The following is a 17,685-nucleotide window of genomic DNA, read 5'->3' on the forward strand; positions in this document are numbered from 1 at the left end:
CACATTTGCTGTTCGCAATTTTATTTCAATTCATTTCCACAGTAAATTACAATGATTGCGCGTGCACGCGGCGCCACGTTACGTGTATAGTAAGGTGATGATTAAGTTAATTAAGTGGCTCCTCTCTCCCTCGTCGAACAAATCACACGGTTTTCGCAAAATTCTCGTCGTCTAGATACCGGACAGTCAACTACCTACGTGATCGACGATTATCGTTCGTCACAAGCTCGATCTTCTTCTCTATCTCTCTCTCTATCTCTCTTTAGATCGTACCGGAGAATACGATCTCGCAGGTAAGGGTTCATCCGCCGCGAAATTGCTTGGCAAGCGACGTTCCGAGATATTTCTTTCTCTGTCTTGAACGTTACGGGTCATCAAAATAGTTTATTAGAATAGTTTCGAAGTTCATTCGAGGCACACGTTGATACGATTGTCTGTTACTCGCCCCTGTCGTTCGCACTTTCAAGCGGCCGCCTGGCACAATAGCTACCGCTGTTCATTCTGCAACCGTCCGCCATTGTCCGCTACAGATTTCAAACGTGTTTCGTGCTACGCGAGTCGCCAGCGATTCGTAGTTTCATGCATGAACCGAGATTGTTTTCATTGACCACTAAATTAACCCCCGGACGGCAGACACTTTTCACTATTTATGACGACCGGCAGTTAGACCCATTCGAATCGGAAAGTATCCATTTTGTTTTACTTATTGGACTGAAAGTAAATAGTGAATTATTTGAACTGGCTGTGAACAATCGAAATTTAAACAGGACGTTCGTAAGTCTGGATCAACACGGACCCAACAATCGCCATCCGAGGGTTGAAGTAAAATGTCCTCTCAACAATTCGAAGTTGATGCAAAATTATTTCCTACGCTTTCGGTAAATTACAAATGCAACGAAGCTGCATTAAATTCTATTAAACCTCGTGTTGCATTATTTTTTACTACACTGTGTTAAAAGGATCAAACACAGGTTCCTTGAATAATGCAAATATCTTGCATTTAATTATGCAACGCTACTGAATTTTGGGAGTCACCCGAGACTCGTAGCTTCCCATACGAAACGCAAATATTGTATTAACAATTAATGTAAAATATCCTATAAGTAATTGTATACGACGCCATTAAATGTTTTAACCAATTGAATATTATATTATTCTTTGAGTAACATACATAATCGTATTTAAGGGGGCATGCAACCTCGTAAACTTAGAAAAAGTCGTGCATCGTGGTATGATTATGAAGTGACAACAATAAAACCGACTGCATGGTATTATTCTTCATAAAGTTGTCTACAATTTTTTTAATATCTAATTTCCCAAAATTATTAAAGAAACTCTGCACTACTTTATAGATATTCCAGTAATTTGTAAACCTGAATGCAAGCATGCATAATGTGATGCACCGTTAACATTTTATAATTCCAAGTGATAAACGAGACACGAAAACAGAGTTAAGATGTTGCGAAATATTCCCCATAAAATTCTTCGTTTTTTATCAAATCATACTTATATTAGATTCGCCAAATTCGGTAAGGCGTTTCGAGTAGCATGCTCTCTTAATTCCAGGCGAAGCAGTTTAAAACGATCCAATACGAGACACACGAAACTTCGTACGCTTTCATAACGCGATCTAAAATTCTTCGGCGTCGTGCGCGCTCGCAAACCATACAATAAAAGAGACAAGTGAGCGAATCTGAAGCACCGTCGCGATGGAAATAAAGAGTGTCGTTCGGATAAACGAGAAACGAAATCTCATAAAGGCGTGCACGCGGATCCGGGCTGATGCACGAGCTCGCGCTTCTTAAAGCCTTCTTTACGCTTTTTAATTTCCCGCGTATGGCGCCGCCGCCGCGTGGCACGAAACTACGGCGAAATAAATTGGCTCAGTGTCGCGAACTTTAATAACATTTTCATATCATGCAACATGCAAAGGAAAATTGATTCAAGGCACGCCGGGAAACGTCTCCGTGCTTCGTCCCGCGCAGAACGCGTTCATTCCTGCGAGACTGTCACCGTGGAAGATGCATCCGAAAACTTTATCCCCCGGTTGTTTTCTATTTTTTTTCTTCTTCTTTTATTTTTCGTTCCCCCGTCCGCCCTCCATGGGAAAGGTGAAGAGGATATAAGTTTCAAAGTTGTCGCATTCGGTCGCGGGGGCGGGACAAGTCGCCTGACTGATCACCGCGACGTCTTTTCTCCATCTTTTACGTAAAACATTTCCTCGCGAACTCTACCCCATTAAAATATAGCGGGTGTGCCAATGAATAATTCACGTCACTCTTCTGGCAAATTCCGGTTTCGATTTTTCAGGTAATTGAACCTCAAGTGGTGCAGATATTTAATAACATGCTCGTGTTTATTAACGCACTGCGGCTGTTTGTGTACATTTGCATTTTAGTAGACGAGTTCAAAGAAACTGGAACTACATGGTGTGGATCATGCTATCTGTAGAAGGAAATATAAATGCATCCGGCCACATAAGATCCCCGAAAAATAAACAAAAATATTTTAATTGTACTTGGTTCCAAGTACTTTAATTGTAATCGCACTTGTTTCGCCACTCCATCGGAATAAACAATAAATTACTTATTGGCACAGCCAAGGTGCAGCAGGCTGCTTTTATAATAATCTTTCAAAAACTACTTTTGAATCTGAAATGTATAACGCGCGTTTCGGTGAGTCGCAATCACCTGCTACATTTTTCAGTTTTCATTCTGGAGGCGAGAAGAACGAACGACAGAGCGCGACATGATCGAAAAATAGAATCGGAAGCCTCGGACCCTCGTCTTCGGCAACGAATTTGTTAATATATGTATTTAACGCATAACCTTGGTGTAATCGATGCGATTCCTCGCACGTTGTCGCATTCGTCGGATTCCGTGGAATCGCGATATATATCCTGGCCTTGTCATCAAAAGGTCCGATGATCGTGCTGCCATTTCCTCTCTTCTCGTGGACGAGTCACAGGTTTTCAGTTTTATCACAGTCAGTAGCCCTTGATGTAGGCGGCAATGTGCTTCTTCTCCTCTTCTGAGAGGCCGTTCTTCAGCGTTCTACGCACTGTCGGTCATACACAATCGATATTTAAAGAATGCCACAACTAATTGTCAGCTGTAAGATGCAGGCAGTTGAACCTCATGAACGAGTCGTATACAGAGAAAATCGTGACGTTCGAGAACGGAAAGAGATGTTTCACGGAAAATAAATAATAAATAAACATTTCCAAAATAACTTGAAATTTGCCTCTGGATAAAATTGGAATAAGTACGACTATCAGTGCACATTATCTTGCACTTCACACTGTGGGACTTTTCTTTAGCTTCAGAAAATTTCCGTAAAACTCAAAAACATGACAATTTTAAGAATTCCTAAAAAGGAGACTATACTTTCTGTGTGCAGCTTGAATTAGTGTTAAAAAATGAGTTAGTCAAAAATCGAACGCATCGAGACACTTCCTCTGTATACGAAACGTTCGGCAGTTCTCAGAAAAGAGAAGCAACGAACACGTCACTCGGAGAAAGACATTCAAGAGACAGGCTCGCATGCGATAAAAGCGAGAAGAATGCCAAACAATGGGAACATAATTACTGGTACAGTCCTCCGCAGAGCCGGACTAGAATATATTTCAGCTGGTTCGAGATCCGATCTGGCCGTGTCTAGTCAAGACACATTGTCTATCAGATACAGACTTAAAGCAGAGCTAGCGGTCGGTAATTAACAGGGACTATACGCGTCTGGTTAGAATGCAGCGCAACATGAAGATCAATAGAAGTGTGTTATGCACCGGTAGTCGTCACACCTGTAATTTAACGCTGCCCCGGTTATAGACGGAAAATATGCACGAGCTATCATTTTAAATCGCTCCCTGAATCAAGGCAAACTTCTTTCGTCGAATTCGTTTGGTCACGCGACTCCCTCTTTCGCGCAACTTGCGTCCAAAGTGAACGGTTAAAATAATTTGCGCATGGCACGATCATTTCTAATGGAACACAAGAAGGGATGAGCAAAATACTGTTTCGAATGTTATATAGAAAATAAAGATACTCGCTAATTTATAACCGGATGCAGGATTTTATGCGCTTATGGTAAAAATGGGGGTCGAGAGAGTTCTAGAAGTTTTTAATATTTAAAGAAATATATGCATAATATTGGATATTATAATATTCTATAGTATTGTGTAATATTAATAATGACAAGCTTATATGTATTAGTAATATTTAAGAAAATATTTTTAATATTTAATACTTGGGACTTTACTATTTAAAACACTTCTTGCAGATCTTGTAAATTCAAACATTTCACACTCACACACTGATACAAATATTGAATATCATTTAATGGATCCTACGGAAATATCATAATTAGTACAGTTAAATCGATATTCTGTTCTGTTCTAATCGCTTATGGCATTTATCAGAGATCAAACATTATTTGTGTTTCTCTTGTGGAGCTTTCCGAGTGAACGAAAAACGCTTTTTAAATGAATTGTTTCCATAGTACTTTTGCTGTACAGTTTTTGAAATATCCGTCCTATGAAAACGCTACGTAATGAAAATTCCACGGGAAGAGGTATTTTCGTAAACGAAACATTAAGTCCAAATGGAATTTTTTGGAAAACAAAAGATATGCTTCTAATCAAAACTTCCCTTTGACCTCTGGATAAAAATGTGCAGATAAAACACGAAGCAGTAAAAACATTAGAATTTAACGACACTGCATATTGTTATAAACTTATTAAAATGATTAAGAGGAGAAACTTTCTATGCCACCCACATTTTTACTTTTATTAAGTATCCGCAGTGTATTTACGAAAAAATCTCGAATCTTATTATTTTCTCGTTTAACTAAATAATTATAAAATTACGTTTTGCATTACATATAGTCAAATATAATCGAATGTAACGGGGATTTATTTATTTTATAATTAGAAAAATTTCTCGCAACATAATTCGAATCATTTCGTTCGCACGGAATGATCGATCAAGTACAAAATGATTCGTGCCGATACGCTCGGCGTTTATTATCAAGAGTGTATGCAACATAATAAATGAGCGAGTCGTGCCTCCGTAATTATGAATAGTGGTAGATGGATTCGGAAAATTATCGCGCGCGGTCGCGGCCTTTGAAGCGCACAATTCCGCGGCACAAAGCTGACGATGATTATCATCGAAATATTGTTTCAACGACCTTTTGTTACGAATGAAAGATACATTCCCCGATTTACCGCTGTCATTGAATTTCCTAGCTAAATACAAAATGATACATATAAAACTCGTCTATTATTCCGGCGGTTTGTTTGTAATTGATTCTAATTAATTAATCCCATTCTCGCGATTGGTTACGTGCAAATTGAGTTTCCAAAAATAAATGCATTTTCGTTGTAGGATCCTATTGAACGCGAACAGTTTATAAACAAATTGAAATCGGTCCTAGACATTTATTATTCGTTGCTACGTTTTTAGGGAATTGAAACATTAATTGAGCATTTGTGGAGCCCAGTTCAATCACAAGCTGATTTGATTTCACTGATCGAATCCCGGGCCCACGCATTCAGTTTAATTTGACACAAAGCGCCGGGGATTCACTTTCGCATCAGACAATTCTTGCGGTTGATAAGCGTTATCGAAATCGGATTAACTATGCCAGAGACTGCGGCCTCTAAATTCTAGTGTGCACCAATTACTGATCCTAATTGACTTAAGAAACCACATTTCATGCGTCGATGTTTCTGCTGGTCGCAAAAAATAGTCAAAGAAAATCTTTGATATCAGATACACTGTTTTACAGTGTCAAAAGTAAAGCACATTATTTTAGAATTCGATGGCGTTGGAACGATTTCGACGTCAGAAAAATTAGAAAATATGCTTTTATCAGTATACAGTGAAGTCTTGATCTAAGCCGAACGGAGCTACACGATCTTAGTCAGTTCGCCTATCCCCTCCAATTAAATTATAAGACTATTATATTTACATGCATAAGTTCACAACGTCAGATTAATCCTTTGACGTTTAAATTAAATGAAATTAACCAAAGATACTGTTTATTATTTGACTTATCATTAGCTTAACAATGAATTTTCTTATAAAGTAGACGTGCAGAGAATTTTTGTTTCTAAAAAGGAAGGTTTCTAGAAGGGATCTTTTAAAGTTTCCTTTTCAAGTCTTTTTCCTGTGAGAAAAGTTTTTTAAAGTCGTATCAACTTCTTGGTTTTTAACGACTATGCATTCTATTAGGTTGTTCCTTTTTATTATTCTCTTTATACAGTGATTTTGGTTCCCTTAGAATTTGGTAGAGTTTTTTATTTTGTCTTTCTTGAAGTTGTTCTGCAGTGTTGAGCAGATTCAGAAAACAATCATTTTCTAAACACAAGTCTACACTGAATTCGTATAATTCTTGTACGACCTGTCTCCGTTTCAAAATCACGAATATACGTTCAATAAACATTATACACAACATTACCCATCAGTTGGTCAACAAATCCATTCCCCGTACCGCGATTCCAATAATTTGATCCCTCACCGAATTTAGGTGTTCCGTTTCTCGATGTAAACCGCGCCGTATAGCAATCAGCAAATTAACTCAGATTCAATAATATTGTTCGAAATTACATACACACACAAATAAACAAATTCGGTTCTCTTCGGTGCTCGCGAGCGCGAAAATCTGAAGCGATAATTCGAGTTTGCTGCGAAAAGGCAGGAATGCTCGAAGAGGGTGAGAAAAGATTTTTGTTTGTCATCGATTTCTTTGATCAACAATGGCCGTTTCCGGCTGATCGAGTCTTCCCGCAAGCCAAACAGAAAATCATAAATCCGTTCGCAGGATTCGAACAATCCCGTCGCGGTGAGAAATAACATGAAATCCGGCCGGAATAAAACAGACCGAAACGATCGTAGCACTCGACGCGGCGCGTCGCGGCGTCGGGGAATTCGGATAAGCTATCGGCGTCGACCGCGATCGAATTATTAAAATCGAATTTATCGAAGGCTGTTGCCGAGCAGGAACCCCGTTGAACATTGTCTGCCGATAATTAGGGTTTCATTATCTGCCGTGAACGCGGAATCGATAGCGCGGCGCGCCAACAAGAACGTGTCGCGACACCGATACCCAGCAGATACGCGCCGATACACGTCGCAACTACAGCTCCGACCATGTAAGGGAGCTGAAAACTCATTTTTATTGTATTTTTTAAAGGAACAGGACCGTAAAATTACTTTCCCATAATGCTTAAATTCATTGAAATGATCAAATTATGACTGGACCTCGGATTTTTATGCAAAATGAAAATTTTCTATCCGAATTGCAACAAACTGGAGTGAAGTGGAAATTTATTTTCTTGCTTAGTATGTTTAATAGGTTGGAGATAATATGACAGTATTTGTAAATTGGTCTAATGTTTCGATTTTCTACTCTCTACAACGGAGCTGTTTAGCTGATTCTCTTGCTCTGGGCATACACAGAACGGCGGGCATGAAACCACGCCCCCTACGGGCAACGCTGCATGTATTTGTCACTACCCCTACTCCGCTGAGTCACTTGCCCGTAGCTATGCCCACGGGCGCCCTTGCTCGGTAATAGGCATGCTGGGCAGCTCTGCTCTAGAATAAGTAAAGTATATTATAGAAAACATATTAGTCATTTGTGTCTTGCAGTAAACGAACGACTCAAAATTTTGTTCAAGTCGAAATGAATTAAAATAATCCGCGAACATTAACGAAAGATGAAATCACAATTTCTTAGAAAATATGAGAAAGAACAAAAAGATTGCAAATTGCAATTGTCATGGATTATTTTATAAAAGCTACGATGAGGAACTCATATAGAGCGAGATAGAGCTTCAATGAAAAGATTATTAATGTTTGATACTATACTTTTTTTTTCTACATTTCAAATATGTGTAAATACCACAAATGAATAAACATAGTCTGCTTATCAGTTTTCGTTTGACCAGATAAATTGAACAGTTGGGCGCAAACCTCGGGAAAGTTCAGATTTAATAAATAATCTTATTTTACTAAACCACTACCGTGACGACCGTCACGAGCCCGATTTCCACAGCAAGCTTACAAACAACTCTTTGGGACAGCCAGCGTGTTAATAATATAGCTAACAATCAATCATAATCATGCTGGAATTATTGGATCGAGCGAGTAAAACGATTCCGCAACAGCCAGCGGGCGGAATACGTGGCCAATAAATATTCAAGAGTGATTCGCGTCGCATCAACATGGAGGTCCATTCTTTTCGTTAGATAGGATTGGCAATTGATCGAATTGGCTGAATTTCCCGGGCTGTTGACTTCCAATTTAATGTTACACGGCCAAAATGCTCGCGCTTCGGCTCTCTGGCAAACAGAGAAGAGAAGAGAGAAGTAACTCGTGCCGGGATTCACAGTGGTGCACGGTTAAATTTACACGAGCCGGTCCCACTCTTCTCCCAACACTGACAACGGAACCGAAGTGATTTTTATGAAACTTTCGGAGGAGGTAGTTCTTAGAAAAATATTTGACATATATTTTTGCTATAGGCTATCGTCCACGTTGAAGGGCTGGAAACTACCTTCAAAGGTGAGTGTCAATTCAAAGGAAGAATATCTCGAAAACTATTATAGCTAGAGAGGTGATTCGCATGGCAAAGTTGCCAATATCACTATTTGTTTAAACAAGATCTTGAAAAATAGCACTCTCCTGTTAATTTTTCCAATTAAATATTAATCTATTTCTTGAAAATTTGTGTGAGGGAAGTGTATACCCAAATACAAAATACGGATAAAACAGAATTTTTTAAAAAAGTCGTTATAATTTAAATTTTTCGCCATTTTCGACAACACGGTGATATTAGGAGCTGTCCAACACCAAAATTGTTTTGCAATACCTGTTGGGTGATTCTTATAGACTTTGTCATTCTAAAACCAAATCCGAAAGCAGAATTGCTCTATCACGAAACGTTTCCGAAAAATATTGGTTTTTGCAAAAATGCATGATTTTGTTAAAGAAACCATTCACGAAAAGTATTTGGTTCCCTCAGTATACGAGAATGTTAAGAAAATATTCATTGACAGCTTGTGCGCGACTCGCCAGGGCCGTCGCTATGCGTAGTTGACGTTGGTACCACTCAAGTATGTCTTTGCTTACTATGCTTAATTACATACATTTTTATTTTTGTCTTTTTGGGTGCCAATCATTACACAAAATTATAAAAATACGAGTTATATTCACATTTCGTTGTGCAAATGCTTAATAAAGAAAATTGACCGCAGCAATGCGGTGACTGGAAAATTCTATTTTCAGTAATTGTAATACCAATGGACATTCGAGATATTTCCGATTAAAATGAGTCCAAACACGATGTAAATGGGTAACTATTTTTATTGATTTAAGTACATAATTAAGACATAGATTGCTCCATATTAAATCGATAAAATGTCGCGGAAGTGTATAAATCAGCCGGTCTGTTTTTGTTGTATTTATGACGAAATTATTTTAAAATCAAAACAAGGAATACAATTCCAGCATTAATCTTTCATCAAGATGTTTCATCAATGGAAAAACGTTACATAGGAAAAGACTTATGTGCGATGCTTGCTGATTACTGTTGGACACTTATTATTGAAAAACGGGATACCAGGAACAAACATCAAGCAAGGTGGAAACAAACAAAAATACAAAAAAAAATGTATGTAATTAAGCATAAGAAGCGAAGACATACTTGAGTGGCACCAACGTCGACTACGCATAGCGAGCCTGGTGAGTCGTGAAAAGGCTGCAATGGCCGTCTGGCGCGAACGCGTCGCGCACAAGCTGTCAATGAATATTTTCTTAACATTCTCGTATACTAAGGGAACCAAATACTTTTCGTGAATGGTTTCTTTACCAGAAATGTCTGTAGAATACATTCCTGTATAGTAAATTCCTGCTAGATAAAGGATTTTTCACAAAAATACAAAAATAGAGCGTACAAAGTACCCGCGTCGGTACATTTTCAAACTTTAACAAACATTTACAACTATTATGATGTACATAAAAATATAATTGGCTATATGGATATGTAGAGGAGAGTCCCCTCTATATCTTGACTCAAACTTGAACTTTCTCGCGTGTTTAGTTTTTGCGTAACATAAAACCAATATTTTTCGGAAACGTTGCGTGATAGAGCAATACTGCTTTCGGATTTGGGTTTAGAATAACAAATTCTATAAGAATCACCGAACAGGTATTGCAAAATACGAAATAAGTTTTATTTTGTTGGACAGTGTAACCAATCAGATTGCAGATTTCTACGATCCACGTGTGGAGCCACGTTCGAGTCGGTTCATGGAAAAAAAGATGTCTCGGTCGCGAGGATTGAACCGCGCTGGCTCCCGGACTGATGCAAATGTAACCGTGTCGGGATTTATTTTCCGTGACGTGTGTGTTGCACGGGCACAGCGTCGGCGCCGGGACGCGGCTGATCGTGCACGACGACCCTCCGTGATCACGTTATTAACGAGAGCCCGTCGTCGTTCCGTGTTTATCGTGTTTCGGTTCCGCGGAGGTCGAACGGGGCTGGAGCTCCATCCGAACTACTTAGCAAATATTTACTGCAGTAAGAAAGCAGGATCGATGCCAACGGAATTACACGGTCGATGGCTCGCTCGCTGCGAGACGCTCCTAACACGCACCCTGATCGATGGTAATTCGATTGGCTCGCGGGTAAGCGATGCACCGGCGAAAGTGACGAGTTCGAGTTGATACGGTCTTCGGCGCGAGCACTTATCGCGAGACGATCGACCGTCGATGCTGAATTAGGCCTGGAAACTTACGCCATGTACACGGCGATTATTATCGATCGCTTTCTGCTGCTCGGTGCTCTTGCAACCGTGACAGGGGGCTCATTCCGATGCAACAGAGTCTGTCAATTTGTGAATCCTCTGTTATTGTTGCTGGTAAACTGTGAATTTTTATGTGCTTATGCGACATGTCTATCAGCAGTGTTTCCGTTTTATTTTGATCATAAAGCATCCTCAAGATGACTAAAAGTGACGAATATTCGTTGCTACCGTGTCAAGGTCTTCTGCGCGAGCTCTTAAAATTGGGCCCAAGAATTATTCTTGGAATTATTTGTCGATGCAGATAGAAGATTGGATCCGAAGTAAATAATCTATTCTCTGCAGGCTTTTTAAATCACTGCTGGGGGATAGCATCAAATTTGCAATCGTACGGCTTCAAATATGATCACATATGCTCGCAACAATTATAAGTTTCAATAATTATATGAATCAGAACGGAAATCATTTGATCGGAATGAAACGGAATGATCGTCCATAAAAGAGTATCCAACCCTATTTTATAAGAGCAGTAATCCGCAGTCTATTTAGGGATAAGCAGTATAATTACAGTAAACACAGGCATTTACTTTGATTGCGACCGTAAGAGTTACCGGAACGGAATTACAGTTGAATAGCTCATCACCTGTCATAAATTGTTATTCACAAGGCAAGTGAATATAGTGTTTTGCATTAATATCGGCGATGAATGAAATAATTCTGGGTGAACAAGGTTCATTACCAATAGCAGAATCACGAAGTTATCTCGTGTAACAGGATCGGTGCTCCCGTGCATACATCGACGGCATTACCGTAATACAGCTCAATATACAACGTCGATATAGCTGTCGGTTCCGCCTCCTAATCATTTCACGAAATAATTCTGCTTGTGCATTACATAACAGTCCGTAAGCACGAACCTAAGAGACTCCGGTATGGATGCCGGTGAATCCAGGATCGATTGATATTCATGGTAGATCGTGAAACGGAATATTGAATAATTTCCAATTCAGATTCGTATATGGCGGCCCGAACGTTCCAAAATCGAATGATCTCGACGGATCTTCGCCATCATCTTCGATCTTTCTTCTACTAATTAAGGAGAGCACAGTCTCCGTAAATAATTGTTCCATTGTTTCCTTCCTAACGATTTCGACCAGCCAATTTCTTGAAAGTAAAAGTCTTAACTTCAATACAATTCATAAAATAACCATTTCCTTGTATAATGAGAACAGAGACACGGATTTCGAGAACAGATTTTGTTCGTCGGGATTAAAACAGTTCTGAACAAAAAATCTTTTTATCTAACGAAAAAAAGAAAAAAATATGTTCATGTTCTAAATAGTTGGATTCCTTATTAAAAAAATACAGAATTTTATCGCATAGAATGCTTTAGATCCTTCTTAGGGATAAGATTAAGTTTTGCAATTCTCTCCACAACTTTTTTCTGGTAAATTATAAAATATTAAGATATTGCGTGTTCATTCTGTAGATCGTGAGCAAAATACGTACAAAATGTTCACTTCCGACGGTCAAAGAAACGAAAAATGTGCAAAGAGTCTTGCGATTATTTTGTTCGGCACAGTATAATGTTATCTCGTTGTAGAGGGATGCATCGCGAAATCTCGTGTAAAAAAGACTGGGAATGAAACGGATAAAGCAATTCACGGTACCTCGAATCGACAGGATTCGTTTTCGCGGCGAGTGCCACTCATCGTCAGAGATAAATGGAAAACCATAAAACGGATGGGCGTCGAAACGCGGAGACGATTATCGATCGTTTATTCGGTAAATCATTCCGTGAGGGCCAAGGCGTGGCCCATCAATTATTTCGCCGACGAAACACCGTGTGCCGGCTTCGATCGATGTGGAAATACGTCGACGAAATGGAAGCGCCTAAGTGAGTCGCCGATAGACGTTACATAACTCGGGTAAGTAGATCCCGAGCTCTCCTCTAAGTTCGGGATGCGCCTATAAATTCTTGACTGGGCTTGTCTGCCGGTAAAATTCATTGCAATTTTCGGCCCCGGGTCTCCTAGGCTTCCCTATAAATTCATGGGAATTTGTAATCCGCTCCGGACGAGCCATCTACTGATAAATAATTCTGCAAACGCGTGTCGATACATTGTGCTTCGCTTAACGTTCGACGAACCCCGTTTCTATACGATTTACGAGAAAAATCCTTGCGAATGCAACAGAGACAAATATTTGAGACTTGAAATTAAAACAACGAGCAAACATCAGGGTGGCTTTTATTCTCTTATTTTCATCAAAATCTTTTTTCGGAAATTTTACAAACGAATTCTGTTTCTTTCTTTTCGAATCTAGCGAACTTTTTTTCTATCGTAAAAAACAATTGACATATTCGTGGTGATCGAGTTACGTTGTTCACCCTGTATACAACACGCTGCCTAAATTGTAGAAAAATGAAAATTATCAGTAATTTAAAGGGTAAAATATTTTTGACATTTTAGTTACCGAAAACACGACGAATAATTTCTAATTGCGAAAAATATTCATTGTCTACGTCAAGATGAGCATTAAAAGATTAAGAAATCTCTGATTCTGTTCATCACTGATTGTTAGAAAGATAATAATGAATCCCGAATAGGATTTTGGAAGAGAGATGTCCTTTCCGACATAATTTCCGTAGGAACGATTTTCATTGTTAGAAATTGCGAGAATCAATCGTCAAATGTGAGTGACATTTCATCGATTTCGCAGCCGACTAACAAAGCGGTCGGAACGTGTATAAATTATTACTGACATTCATCAGTGTCGTGTTCCACGTTCATAATATTTATCGAATTTCCTATAAAATTAACCACATAATCCTCTTAATAATTAATAATCCATGCAATTACGGTTTTCTACACGAGCCGGCCGAGTTTAGTAAATCAATTATAACCGAAAGCTATAATAATTCTTGCATATATTCGCATAATAATCGCGTATAATGTCCGTCTAAATGGACTCCGATCATGTTCATTATTCAGTGTTAACGAGCGGTATTATAGCGGGTTAAGTAGCAAATGTGTTCCGTTCGAAGAAAAATAAAAACACTGAAAAAAAATAAACACGGAAACATTTTAAACGGGACGAACTTTCAACCTTATTAGGTTGCTAAATAAAAATGCGCTATGAACACTGGAACGCCGAATTATTCGGATTGCAAAGATACATTTCCAGAGAGTTATTCAATAAATTTATTTCTCCGGATGTATATTCTGATAAAAAGTTTTCCAAAAACCTGAATAAACGCACGCTTGTAATTTCGATGAAGTAATGTAAAACAGTGTGATCTTTCGCATAGTAATGGAAAACGTCAAAAATTTGGACGGCAGGGAATCACGAAATTCAATTACCGTGTACAGCTCGTCTCAAAGGGAACCGCTCCGCGAACTGGCTCTATTACGTGACAGACTGTCTTTGCACTGGCAGAAGTTCGTACAAGGTAAATGTATTCGGCTTCCGTGATTCTACGGCAAGACGGTGAAACTTGCGTAATGGAGGCGTAGGTTACATACAAGGGGCAAACTTTTTACTTAACCCCCGCGTAGGATCGTGCTGATTCAGCTTCTCGACCTTAATCGCGGCCCGATAGCTCTCGCACCGAAACCTAATGCAGATCCGACGCGACGCGACGCGACGTCTGCGGACTCAAGTATCTCGTCAATACAATTTATCCTACAATCGATCTGACGTGTCACATTAAAAAAAGAAAATGTATCGCTGTAAACGGCCATCATTTCGAACATTTATGAACCGTTCAACATTGTGCTTAGGACATTTGACGTATCTTTAAAAGCAACATATTCAAGGTGCAAACGTTAGGCGAACCTGACAAGCAGCACAAAAGGTTTACTAATGCGTAGAAACGACAATCGTGCTTCGAGTATTCGAAACAGAGAACAGGGCCTGTAAAATCGGGAAAATAACAACAAATCTGTAAAGTTAAAACACGCCGGGCCGTAACGGTTCGACGAAGGTGTTAAAGAGTAATCAATCAAAATACTTCACTGCAATCACGATCGTGCATTAAATACGGACGAAACAGTTGCATGGGAGAGAAGGGACATCAAAAGCGAACAAATGTGCAGAGGCGGGAGGAGACAAGCAACGACCGCAGGTTCCACGCAAGACAAGGCCGGAAACAGAGAACAGAGAGAGGTAGAGAGAGAGAGAGAGAGAGAGAGAGAGAGAGAGAGAGAGAGAGAGAGAGAGAGAGTGAGAGAGAGAAAAACAAAAAGAACCTCTGTTTAATCGAAAAACCAGCGAACCTTCATCGCGTCGGTCACGATCGGTAGCCCTTCAGGGTTGGTACCCTTCCGGCGTGGTGTTGTTCTCCCGGGTGCGCGATCGCTTCACTGTCAGACAGAAAAAAGAAGAAGGGAAGAACGCTAGGCCACCCCGTTAGCAACCGCCACCGGTTTACACGTGTTTAATACAGACACACAGCAGTCGGCCGAAAGCGCGGGGCCGGCTTTGATTATCAGATAAAGGCAGCCACAAAGTCTTGCGCCCTGAAAACCCTCCGGACCATTAATATTTATTACGCGGATAACGTTGCTGCCTTTCGAAAACTTCCAAAGTTTCATTATATTCTAAAACCTCTAACTATTTTTCCAATTTTCAAGTTGCTGTAGAACGTCCACACTTCGTCCGACGAGACGAGTCGGTGAAGGTAAACATACATCACTCGACGGAGTTGAAGTTATGTGTCTATACTACTTTGGCCACTCGAAAACTAAATCTGACTACTAGGAAATTAATATTTATTCTATTCTTTTATTTTTATTCTATAAAATCAACGTTCACGTTGTTATTGGGTCTAATATAAACAGCTAACAATTTAAACCGAACGCTGAAATATCGTCCGGGTCAAAGCAGACCCAAGTCGCGCGATCGAGCAAGATTTTTCCCGGAAAGAGAGCAACGCTCCCCGCCACCGCGTAAAGACCGACAAAGTGAGGATTACGAATGAATAATTCAATTCCAAGGAACACAGACCACTGAAACGATTCCGGGTGAGCGCATAAACGAAATAATGTTTCGCTCTTTCATTAACAGCGAAAGCACCGTGTCCCCTTGCTTCTGACCGTCGGCCTGTGTGCATGTATCGTAAAGCCATCACCACACCCCTTGCCACGCCACCTTAAACTGGATAATTCGGGACAAAGAGGAGGAAATGAGGGGGAAAGGGAAAATGAGGGTAGAGCTTTCCCCGGGTGTAAAGCACGCCTCCTGAATTACTCGTACGCATGCTAAAACCCAACGACAATTGCGGAATTTCCCTCAACGCTGCTCGATTCTTCGCCTTCCGGCCGATAACCCCTTCCCACGAAGCCGTTACGTCATCCATTTTATTCCCGGCAGTTTCCTGCACGTTTCACCACTCCCGTGGAAAAGCGCGAGATGTTTGGAACTCGAATTTCTCCTTTTCTTTTTTTCTTTTTCATTTATTCTTCCGGGCGCGTTGCGCACGATGAGTCACTTGACCCTCCGCCCTGCTCCGGATCGAGACTCTCGCAGACCCGTTCGATTTTATTCCCCTAGTCTGCTCCGAAAATGGCCGAACCGCTTCTCTTTCTCGCGCTTTCCGATAGAGCCGACGTACAACGTGAAATATTGATCGAGAACGTTCGTAGCCGACGCGAAACTCCGGAAAATGCGTTTTTGGGTAGAACTACGGGAGAGCCTCGCTCGTTGCACGAAACCGGACCGACATTTTCGAGTAGCCACCACAATTCCCTCCACGAGTTCCAAAACTTTGAACACCACGTGGCGGGAGTCGCTAGTGTGCAACGAACGAGGTGCTACTGTACTCCGCCCGGTGCACAGTGGTCTAAAACGCGAAATTTAGTGACATTTTGCCAAAAAATCAACTGTCTCGTATTGACTTATGTTGAATGCTTGTTGCTTTCTAAATATCCATCAACCTTGAAAATGAAAAAATTAATAAAATTTAATGAATACTATTACTGTAATAAACGGTTAAAATCGGAAGTTTTGAAGATAGCCTTTCTCATGGAAAGAATTGCTTTTCTTCTTTGAGTTTCCCTTGACGATCCTTCTTAATACTTTAGTTCCAATTTGTTTTTTAAATGAAAGGTTTATCTTTAAGCTGTAAATTACCATTGTCGATTAAAAATTACTATTCATAATGTATTAAACATGTTTTGCCAAATGCAATGTAGAAAATTTTCAAAATTCTTAAGACTTCGCAAGGAATATCTTTTGTATCATACGAGATCATAGAATTTTACAAAATGGAATATTTTCAGCATACTTTCTTCTACACAATCATGTAAGAATTATTTCCCATCTCGTTCTATATCACAAATTATTATTGTTTAAAGTCGCCCGCGACCGTACGGCTATGCGCATAGGTCCTCGGATACCTCAGTATACTTTGTACATTAGTTCAATATATCTTCTATGACAGAAGAGATCATGGAATTTCACAAAATGGAATATGTTCAGCACACTTTTTTCTATATAATCGTGCAAGAGTTATTTCCAATCTCGTCCAATATCACGTGTTATATTGTTTAAAGTCTAGACTCTTTGACGACTAAAAGACACTTTAGACACTAAACCAAATTTTATTTAAAGAGCGATTTTTCAAAAATTTAGAGGAATAATATATTTACTAAGCTGAATGTGTTTCTAACAGTTGTTAAATTCGTAAATATCTTTGAAAAGTAGTAAAAAAAAAGCTATTAAATAAACAAAAAGTATGGTACATTATGCACTATCAAAAAAGGTTACTTGTTAATATCCTACACGCCCGATATCACTTCGATGTTTTTAATAGTTTAGAAGTTATACCAAAATGTCACTAAATTCGGCGTTTTAGACCACTGTGTTGCAGTGCTTAC

The 17,685-nt window shown here is 39.6% G+C and overlaps 1 protein-coding gene across 8 annotated transcripts in view; it reads right to left on the reverse strand.

Moving 5' to 3' along the window:
• Fhos (Formin homology 2 domain containing) overlaps positions 1-17,685 on the reverse strand; it is a 390,895-nt gene continuing 373,210 nt past the window's right edge. For 3 of the 8 annotated variants that reach the window (XM_076791250.1, XM_076791249.1, XM_076791253.1), the window contains 2 exons: positions 15,085-15,171; positions 1-3,060 (listed from right to left, as the gene is read on the reverse strand). In XM_076791250.1, coding sequence (XP_076647365.1) covers positions 15,116-15,171 — 56 coding nt within the window. In that variant the 3' untranslated portion in view covers positions 1-3,060; positions 15,085-15,115. Of the gene's footprint in view, positions 3,061-15,057; positions 15,172-17,685 lie in introns of all 8 variants that reach the window. The other 5 variants (XM_076791248.1, XM_076791247.1, XM_076791252.1 and 2 more) reach the window with 2 other exon arrangements.

This window comes from Halictus rubicundus, chromosome 7 (assembly GCF_050948215.1).
Source record: "Halictus rubicundus isolate RS-2024b chromosome 7, iyHalRubi1_principal, whole genome shotgun sequence".
Lineage (NCBI taxonomy): Eukaryota > Metazoa > Arthropoda > Insecta > Hymenoptera > Halictidae > Halictus > Halictus rubicundus.